General features: G+C 44.8%; 1 protein-coding gene across 1 annotated transcript in view; it reads left to right on the forward strand.

Annotated features, from left to right (window-relative positions):
• Nucleotides 1-10,996, forward strand: part of LOC120058744 (cadherin-4-like) — a 93,942-nt gene that overhangs the window by 63,740 nt on the left and 19,206 nt on the right. Inside the window, exons 7-8 of the mRNA XM_039007485.1 lie at nucleotides 1,349-1,534; nucleotides 6,144-6,397. Coding sequence (XP_038863413.1) covers nucleotides 1,349-1,534; nucleotides 6,144-6,397 — 440 coding nt within the window. The remainder of the gene's footprint in view (nucleotides 1-1,348; nucleotides 1,535-6,143; nucleotides 6,398-10,996) is intronic.

Genomic DNA, 10,996 nt, shown 5'->3' on the forward strand with positions numbered 1-10,996 from the left:
TTGAGTTCTCAACTAACATGAATTCAACTTGAAATCCCCCCCCCCCCCCAAAAAAAAAAAATCACAGTGAAATTGGACTTGTGAAATTCCCTTACGTTAAAGACTTTCCACATTGATTCAACAAATTATTTTGTTGACATTACGTGGAAACAAAGTTGATTCAACTAGTTTTTTCCCAGTGGGCACCCTTGTTCTGTAGATTCTATAGCAGCCTTTGAGTTTATGAGTGTGGTTATTTATGGTCCCTATATGTCCCTAAATGTCCCTATTACAGAAAAAAAACTTTCCTCAAATCAGCTTGGAGAATACCCTGGCCTAGCCGACAACAACATCAAAACAGACTTAGTGAAGAGTGTACACACACACACACACACACACTGCCTCTTTATCCAATCCCAGCAGACGAACAGGACCACCCCGCAACCCTCTTTTTTCCTGAAGAATGTCATTGGTTCTCTAGACGACCATCTTGCTAGAGCTTCCTAATCTCACTGTGTTTGTGTGCTGGGTCACAGTGTGTCTCAGCGTGTCTCGGTGGGGGGCCTAATGTCATTGTGTATAGTCTATGCAGACAGAGAAGGTCTCCTGAGCCTGTAGGGCATGGATCATCAGCTAGATTCAGCCACGGGACGATTTTTTCTTGTGCGGGTGGTTGGGGCCGGAACATAATTACAAATCATTTATAGACTGCAAAAAGCCCAAACAGATATAATATTTGACTAAAACATACTATTTTCAAACCTTATTTACATTTGTATACTATCACATACAGTATATCTCTCTACTTTCCCAAAATGTAAATCACTTGGAGCTGATTTGCTGGTGTTTTCACAGTCTTTTATATACAACAATTAAAATAATAAAATCACCCGCGGGCCAAAATCGTCCCGCGGGCCGCCAGTTGGGGAACCCTGCTTGACAGACTGTTAAGCTGTGATCAGTTCCCGACCATAACAGACAGACCGACTCCTCTGCTGTATGGCCTTATCAGGACAAAACACATGCGTTTCTGCAGGACATCTAAAACCCACAAAACACATGCCCACTGCTGCTTAAGCCCTCCCAAAAGCAGGCCTTTTCTCTCTCTCCATCCCTCGCTCCCTCTCTCCCTCCATCAGTCTCTCAGAAGAACAGAAAGATGGGGAGGGCAATAAGACAATTCTTCAAAAATGTGGAGGCAGAGGATAGCACGGGTGTTTAGTTTGTTTAATGCACCTAACGCACCGGAGTAGTGTTTGTGGAGTAACGAGATAATTAAGCCATTTGACTGCCTACTTACACAAAGGAGGAGAAGAAGACTTCCGCTAACTCCTCTTATCTCGCTCTCCCTCTTTCTTACCCCTCCCAGTTTTCAGGGGAGGTCCCAGAGAACCGGGTCAATGTCGTGGTTGCCAACCTGACCGTGATCGACCGGGATCAGCCACACTCGCCCAACTGGAATGCTGTGTACAGGATCATCAGCGGAGACCCAATAGGTCACTTCACCATCATCACCGACCAACACACCAACGACGGCATGGTTACCGTAGTGAAGGTAAGGGCCCTGTGACCAATCAAAACAATGGTACATGCTCTCAGACAACACAAAAAAATGCTGTGGAGAGTTTTGTCTATAGCAGATTGGTTCAAAGCTGTTCCACGGAGATTTACATGCAGGAAAGTTACAGAAAAAAAGCACCCGATTTCGTTTGACCTTTGCTCTGAAAAAACATTTGATATTGAATGGGTAGGTAGTGCTAAAATAGTGAAGAATTCCTAGTCAATCAGCAACTATGACTAGCACATTCTCCAGGTCTCACCTAGACCTACTTATCATATCCATTTTTTTTTTAAACACACTTCTTCACCAAGCCTACAGAAAGGTCAAGGTTGAGTGAGGACTGCTGTTGTCAGGTCTATATCGTATGATATTTTATTTTATTAACCATATGACATGTCCTTGTGAGGCTGATGTAGCACATACAGTGTTATCCCATTAATCTGTGTGTTGCGTGTCAGATCTATAAGTCAGTGTGTGTCCGCCCCAGGCTGTACACTAGCTATAGGCTGGGGAGGGGCAGCTAAGGACACAACACAATGGGAGCTTTGACTTTGAAACCCCCTAGCTAAGTCTAATTGAGGGATAGGGTAGGTCCTTCACAAGCACATGGGCGCGCATGTATGCACCACTCACTCACGCACACACACATAGTTATAATGGCTACTAAGCCCATTGCAACAAATTAGATATTGATTTCTCAATTACAATTGCTGTGGTGTTATAATGTTTTAGCTACTGAGGTGGATGGATACAAGAACACAGCCTTGTCTTGTAATCCTATCTGTTTACCGTTTTAGGAACAGGTTTGTGTGTGAGTTTTTGTGTGCGTGCGTGCGTGCACAGGTATACTGTATACAGCGTGTATATTTGAGTAGTTTATTGATGAGCTGCCCCTGCAGAGCCAGTTGTAATTCCTCTTTCTGCTCCTTTGTCTGTCCGTGTGACTCTACAGTAACATTTTGAGGAATGGCATTAACACCTCTCTATTTCTCTCAGCACCTCAAGCACCTGCATTTTGCTTTCCTTCATTATCTCTAGATGGCTGGATTTTACACTGAACAAAAAATATGAACGGAGTAAGTGTCGGTCCCATGTTTTATGAGCTGAAATTAAAGATCCCAGAAATGTTCCATACGCACAAACAGCTTATTTCTCTCAGTTAGTGTACAAATTTACATCCCTGTTAGTGAGCATTTCTCCTTTGCCAGATAATCCATCCACCTGACAGATGTGGCATATTAAGAAGCTGATTAAACAGCAGGATCATTACACAGGTGCACTTTGTGCTGGGGACAATAAAAGGCCACTCTAAAATGTGCAGTTGTGTCACACAATGCCACAGATGACTCAGGTTTTGAGGGAGTGTGTAATTGGCATGCTGACTGGAAGAATGTCCACCAGAGCTTTTGCCAGAGAATTGAATGCTACCATAAGCTGCCTCCAACGTCGTTTTAGAGAATTTCGCAGTACGTCCAACCGGCCTCACAACCGCAGACCACGTGTAACCACGAAAAGCCCAGGACCTCCACGTCCGGCTTCTTCACCTGCGGGATCGTTTGAGGCCAGCCACCCGGACAGCTGATGAAACTGTGGGTTTGGACAACCAAAGAATTTCTGCACAAACTGTCAGAAACCGTCTCAGGGAAGATCATCTGAGTACTCGTAGTCCTCACCAGGGTTTTGACCTGACTGTTGTGAACAGAGTGCCCTGTGGTGGCGGTGGGGTTATGGTATGTGCCGGCAAAAGCTACAGTCAACGAACGCAATTGCATTTTATCGATGGCAATTTGAATGCACAGAGATACCGTGACGAGATCCTGAGGCCCATTGTCGTGTCTTTCATCCATCGCCATCACCTCATGTTTCAGCATGATAATGCACAGCCCCACGTCGCAAGGATCTCTACACAATTCCTGGAAATATCTCAGTTCTTCCATGGCCTGCATTACTCACCAGACGTCACCCATTGAGCATGTTTGGGATGCTCTGGATCGAGATGTAATATCACAGCCATTGAAGAGGAGTGGGACAACATTCCACAGCCACAATCAACAGCCTGATTAACTCTATGCGAAGATGTGTCGCGCTGCATGAGGCAAATGGTGGTCACACCAGATACTGACTGGTCTTCTGATCCACGCCCCAACCTTTTTTTTAAAGGTATCTGTGACCAACAGATGCATATCTGTATTCCCAGTCATGTGAAATCCATAAATTAGAGCCTAATGAATTGATTTTCTTCTATGAACCGTAACTCAGTAAAATCGTTGAAATTGTTGCGTTTATATTTTTTGTTCAGTGTAGAATACTTTTCCTCACCACTCGCTCCCTGATGTAGAATTGAGCAAACAGGCAGGCGGGCAGCCGTAAGCTGCCGTAGCAACCCCAGGGAGGATATCAGGAAATCATAAATTAAGAGCCAGGAGCAGCGCGAGGAATAGACCGTCTCAACAAGTAAACAGGAAGGCTTTGAGTCTCTCTGGGGAGCGGAGCCGGAATGGCTACCAACTCTAATCGGTTTCACATCAGACAACCTGGAACGCATAGGTAGCAGGGAAACAGGGAAACATCACAGAGCTGCATTTGAATTCTTGTGGTATGTGTTTACTGAGGAGGCCCTCTCTGGCTGCTAGTGGAGGCACATCAGCAGAACACACTGACATCTCTCACATGTTTACTGAGACAGCCCACCTGGGACCGTCGCTGCTCTGTAAACAAGGACTGAGGATTTAACCTGCACATGTCACACGTGTAGAGAACTCTCTGGGGAACCGATAAGGAATCCTGGATTTAAACAGAGGCACCGCAGAACCACATACGCACACATGCGCCGTATGCACACACACACACACACACACACACACTATTTTGCCTTTAATAAGTCATTAGGATATGTAAATTCAAGAAGCTTGTGATGAACACAGGAAATGATAGGGGTGACTACACACCAGAGAGAAGAAAGGAGAGGAGCGGGAAGGAGGAAGTGAGGAGTAGATGGGAGAGTTGCCAATGAGGAGAGGAGGCAGGGTAGATTATATTAGGAGGGAGGGAGGGAGGGAAGTGAGGAGAAGGGGGAGCAGGGGATGAAGAGCAGATTCAGGAAGGAGAAGAGGAACGAGAGGGATGGAGTAAAAGGTGGAGGGGGAGATGTAGTGAGGGATGGATCGCAGGAAGGAGGTGGAGGCTAGGTTATTGACCTTTAACCCCCTCGTTCTGCTCTCCCCCCCTAGGATGTGTGTGTGTGTTAGTGAGCCTGCAGATACGCCGGATCTCCCTGTGCACTGAACACCACTGGCTATGGATCAAAGAGCTCCGAGTACACCACTGGTTAACCCTACACAGACACACACAAAAGGGCAGGGCACGTACACAGAGACAGAAGGGCAGGGCACGTCAACACCAGCCATCTCTTCTTATTACTAGTGCACGTACACACATACCCCACCATGGCATCTGTCAGATCCAATCCCCTCATCACCCTGGCTGCTTGATTATGAATGCTTTTTATATCTCTGCCCGTCGTGTCCGTTCGCTGCTAACACTGAGGCGAAGCAACACACAGATGTGCTCCAAATCATTACTGTCACAATCAAACCCAGCAGACACCAGCCCCTAGGCGCTAATCATCAACCGCATAGCTAACTGTAATCAGACCGAGCATCACGCAACACCCAACATATTTGTTTGTGTATTTCTGGTTATTTGAATCTGGGTTTGTGTTGTCTTCATTAAGCCGGCCCAGAGCTGTCGCTCCGTTTTAGGGTCACAGGGCAGATCGCCCTTGTAGGTGGCTGGAGCTAGCCGACACACACACACACACACACACACACACACACACACACACACACACACACACACACACACACACACACACACACACACACACACACACACACACACACACACACACACACACACACACACACACACACACACACACAGAGTGAGGAGTTTACCCAGCGTGAACTGAACAGGGAGCGTCAGCCACTACAGCAGCCAGTCCATGAATAGTTTAAGGCCTGCCTAACCCACTCAGTGTTAGCAAGGTAACTACAGGTAGGGGTATAGAGGTCCCTCTAAGTTTAATGGTAACGTTGTTCAAATTCATCCCAGCTATCGCGGCGCTAGCACTGCTCAGCACCAGGACTCAGCTCTCTCTCTCTCTCTCTCTCTCTCTCTCTCTCTCTGTGCGTGTTTAACATCTGTAGGTGGAGGATAGAGGGACTGAGGAACTGGAGGAGAATGTTTAAGTGTTCTGGGGATGAGTGGGGGTTACATAGCACCGTGGGTTTGATCCCGCTCTTGTTATTTCTCTCCCGTATATATTTCTTCTCGCCATAGTGCAGGGTTTGTTTCTTTCTCTCCTGCCTTCTTTCTCCCCGTTTATTCGACCCTTCCTAGTCTTCTCTTATTATCCATCTCTCTCGCTCTCTTCTCTCTCGCTCCCTCATCATTTGTTATGTCTTCTGTTTGTATTTGTCTTCCTTTTCCCCTACAGCTTTGCCTCCTTCTCTTTTTCTCTATTTCTCATGTGTGATTGCTATTACCGTTTGATGGGACTGTGAGATGACTAATTGTAACCCAATTATCTCCACCTCTCCAGCCGGTGGACTTTGAGCAGAACAGGGCCTTCATGCTGACGGTGGTGGTCAATAACCAGGCCCCGCTGGCAAGTGGGATCCAGTCGTCCCTCCAGTCCACATCCGGGGTCACCATCTCCGTGGTAGACATCAACGAACCGCCCTACTTCCCCACTAACCCCAAGTCCATCCGCTTTGAGGAGGGCGTCCCCGCTGGTACCTCTCTCACCACATTCTCAGCCAGCGACCCTGACCGTTTCATGCAGCAGAGCATCAGGTACTGGACACACACATTTACACACACACATGTTTACTAACATACAGACACACGCACATTTACACACACATACAGACACACACACACACACTCGCACTCTCTCCCAGCCCTGACTGCTTCCTGAGCAGAGCATTAGGTACAGTGGGGCACTATGCAAACAAACCTTCTCCTCTCTCTCTCTCTCTCTCTTAAGATTTCTATGTAAACTCACTCAGTACAGAGCTGCCATTCCCCTTGTATAAACTAGCAGTAGTGGCATAGTGGCCAAGTGCCATCTTAGGGCTTATACAGGCTGAAGAATGTTTTATATAATATGTACATAAGCTTTTTTCTATTTACATTAGCAATGGTATGTCACATGCCAAGAGAGAGTTCCGGGGCTTGGAGACGTGACGTGACATGACGTTCTACCTCAATAGCTCAAGTTTACTGTAAATATCACAGTAGCCAGTAAGCATGCTAACTATTCAACTAGCTAACATTATGCAAGCAACTTTTCATCTCCCATATTACACTCTTGATTAATGCAATAAAACCATATTGCAATCTTGAATAATGCAACAAATCACAAGCATGTGCAGATATTTAAAGGTTTCTTTTCTCGTCCATACACTCATTAATTTAGCTGCAAGACAATTACACAGGAAAAGTGGCACAACTGCTAGCTAGCTAGCTAACGTCAACTAACAACATTTGTTTCATCAGGTAGCTAAATTAGCATAGCAAGAATGAACGTTTACACCTCTCAGACGAATATAAAGGGACAGTAGTGTTATCATACCTTGTCAGTCATCACAGAGCTCCGTAGCTAACAAGCTAACCAAATGTCTGCATCCTCCTCACAGGCTACTAATAGCTACTGCATTCAGCTGAATGCTAAAGTCAGCCAACGTTAGCTGAACCATAGCTAGATAGCTTTTTGGCCTACGTAGCGTATTGACGTTACCTTAGAACAGGTTTCCCCAAATGGCAGTCCGCGCTGGTGTTATTTGGTCCCTCAAGATATTTGGGAGGGGGGGGGACATAATACTAAAAACACCACAAAATGTTTTTTCATTTTGGAAATCTGTTCCCAAGTTGTACCACGCATAATAGAGACACGTGATCATATGCAAATGTAAGCAAGGTTTGAGAAATTCTTATGTTTTAGTCAAATAATATACTGAGCAAAATATAAACGCAACATGCAACAATTTCAAAGATTTTACTGAGTTCATATAAGGAAATCAGTCAATTGAAATAAATTGAAATGTTGGTCACAGATACCTTAAAAAAAAGGTAAGGATCAGAAAACCAATCAGTATCTGGTGTGACCACCATTTGCCTCATGCAGCGCCACACATCTCCTCCGCATAGAGTTGATCAGGCTGTTGATTGTGGGCTTTTGAATGTTGTCCCACTCCTCTTCAATGGCTGTGCGAAGTTGCTGGATATGGCGGAAGCTGGAACACGTTGTCATACACGTCGGTCCAGAGCATCCCAAACATGCTCAATTGGTAACATGTCTGGTGAGTATGCAGGCCATGGAAGAACTGGGAAATGTTCAGCGTCCATGAATTGTGTATGAGGTGATGGCGGCGGATGAATGCCACGACAATAGGCCTCAGGATCTCATCACGGTATTTCTGTGCATTTAAAATGCAATTGTGTTTGTTGTCCATAGCTTATGCCTATGCATACAATAACCCCATCGCCACCTTGGGGCACTCTGTTCACAACGTTAACATCAGCAAACCGCTCGTCCACATGACTCCATACACGTGGTCTGCGGTTGTGAGGCGTCTTATGGGAGACAAATTAACATGAAATTCTCTGGCAACAGCTCTGGTGGACATTCCTGCAGTATGCATGCCAATTGCGCGCTCCCTCAAAACTTTTTTAGAGTGGCCTTTTATTGTCCCCAGCACAAGGTGGACCTGTGTACTGATCATGCTCTTTAATCAGTTTATTGATATGCCACACCTGTCAGGTGGGTGGATTATCTTGGCAAAGGAGAAATGCTCACTAACATGGATGTAAACACATTTGTGCATACAATTTGAGAGAAAAAACGCTTTTTGTGCGTATGGAACATTTCAGCTCATGAAACATGGGACTAACACACATATTGCGTTTATATTTTTGTTCAGTGTATATCTGTTTGAGTTTCTTGCGGTCAATTTACAGTCTACAAATTATTCTAATTATGTTCTGGCCCCCGACCATCCGCTCAACAAAAAATCGGCAACTAACTGAATCTAGTCAATGATCCCTGCCTCATTTCATCAATATCATGCAAATCAGTACATGAAAAAACATTGCGACTGAAAAAGTTGTTAGTTCACGGAGTTTCTGCTTGCGTTTTCTGCTTGCTTTTGCATTGAAATAAATTCTGGTGTTCTGAGATTCCTTTCAATTTCAGAATAACCGGCTTTTACTGCAATTTAGATAAAAACTCAATAACACAAGTCTCTAATATAAGGAAAATGCATATACATTTCATCTCTTTCAAAACCATTATGATTTTTACTGTAGGAGCATTTGGCTCAATGATACAATTCTGTTTACACCCGACGGCTCAGAGAGGGGTTGACTCTTGAGGAAGGTTCTCCTGCAACCTCCGGCGGTAGTGGTCGAGATGTGACCAGTTCGCAAGTTTACATTGCAGTATTTTCTCTAAATCTGTAGGCAATCTCTCGTAGTGAGAGTAGGGCCATACGTGCATGGATACAAAAAGAGAGAGCGACGGAGAGAGAGGGAGGATGAAAGTGAAATGAGGACCATGGTTCTTGGCAGTGTCCATCTCTCAGCAGTCCAGTCTGCCAGTGCTCGGCGCCAGCACAGGGCACTGCGTTAGGAGGGCACGAGGGTTAATGGGGAGCACTGCCCCCTGGGTAACCAGAGCCATGTGTATTCTAAAGGTATAGATAGGACACACACACACACACACATACAGCATCTGGCCCCTGCTCGAAGGCCTGACACAGCAGTCTGTACACCTGCAGTGTTCCCAGGGCTCTCACACTGTTGGCTGTGAATCTAAACCAACCTTTTAAAGCTGCCTGTGGAGCACAGCAGTGTCTTCACTTCCTCAATGTCAGCTAATTTTTGACATGATTATGTTGATTATGATGTAGGAGGGAGGGGCTACTTTTTTCTTTCACACATACTTGCACGCACGCACATACAGTCACTCACTCACTAACTCACACATGTGTGCAGTGGTGGAAAAAGTACCCAATTGTCATAGGTGATTAAAAGTAAAGATACCTTAATAGAAAATGACTAAAAGTGAAAGTCACCCAGTAAAATACGACTTCAGTAAAAGTCTAAAAGTATTTGCTTTTAAATATACTTAAAGTGGTAATCAGCAGTAGAAACATTAACAAAGTGACATCCCTTACCCCTGTTTTGGTAAAAAAGCTGGAGCTGGAGAAATTGAACCACTCTCAAATTCATAAACAGAGCTATGGATGCAAGGACTAATCATCCGTGATATCAAAATGATAGTTTTAACCATATTGTGAGACTTTATAGTGTTTGTTTACATTTTCTTTGTTGGAGTAAAACAAGTTTATATTTGGGGATCTGATGGTGTACAACAGTAAAACTAAGCTCATGAGGCATTTATAAGTTATATTCTTCAAGAATCAACAGGTACATATCATTCATTTATACGTCCAAAAATGGATGTAGCCACTACTGATTGCCCCTTAAGTATGAAAAGTAAATCATTTCAAATTCCTTATATTAAGAAAACCAGACGGCACCATTTTACAAAAAAATGTTTTTTTCATTTACGGATAGCCAGGGGCACACTCCAAAACTCAGACATTTCAGGGAAAATGTATGGAGTAAATAATATGCAGTGAAGTAAGAGTACAAGTTCCCCAAAAAATGACTTAAGCAGTACTTTAAAGTATTTTTACTTAATTAAGTACTTTACACAACTGCCAGTGTGTATGTATGGTGTTTGTATGTATGTTTTCTCCCTGGCTGGGTCAGTCTGGTGACTAAGTGGATGGCTGTGTCTATGAGAGGGCCAGGCCATCAACCCCCCCCCCCCCCCCCAAACCCCACATTCATCATCATGTACCCTTTTCCTCTCTCTCTCTCTGGGGCAAAGATCTAAACAAATTTGCCAGTTAATTTCACTGCAAATTAGTGTAAATTATAATTATAATTTAGGAAGACGCCAAAGTCACCAGCTGGGCTCTCTATCTTGCTGCAGCTCTCTGTCTTTCTCTTCTATCTCTCTTTGCTTTCTCCCCCTCCCCCCTTTCCCTCTTTCCCTCCCGATCCTTTTCCCGTACACCAGTTTAAGTCCGCAGTACACCTTGGAGATAAGTTTGGGTAGCTGAGGCACACCATGTTCTGTCATGGCCTGCTTCACACATTCACACTCTCTCCCTTTTTCTTTCTCTTCCTCTCTCTCTCTCTCCACCCCTCTCTCTCTCTCTCTCTTTCTCTCTCTCCATCTCTCTCACACACACATACGCACACACACACACACACACACACACACACACACACACACACACACACACACACACACACACACACACACACACACACACACACACACACACACACACACACACACTGATACACAATCTCCCA

Source organism: Salvelinus namaycush, chromosome 14 (genome assembly GCF_016432855.1).
Source record: "Salvelinus namaycush isolate Seneca chromosome 14, SaNama_1.0, whole genome shotgun sequence".
Taxonomy (NCBI): Eukaryota; Metazoa; Chordata; class Actinopteri; order Salmoniformes; family Salmonidae; genus Salvelinus; species Salvelinus namaycush.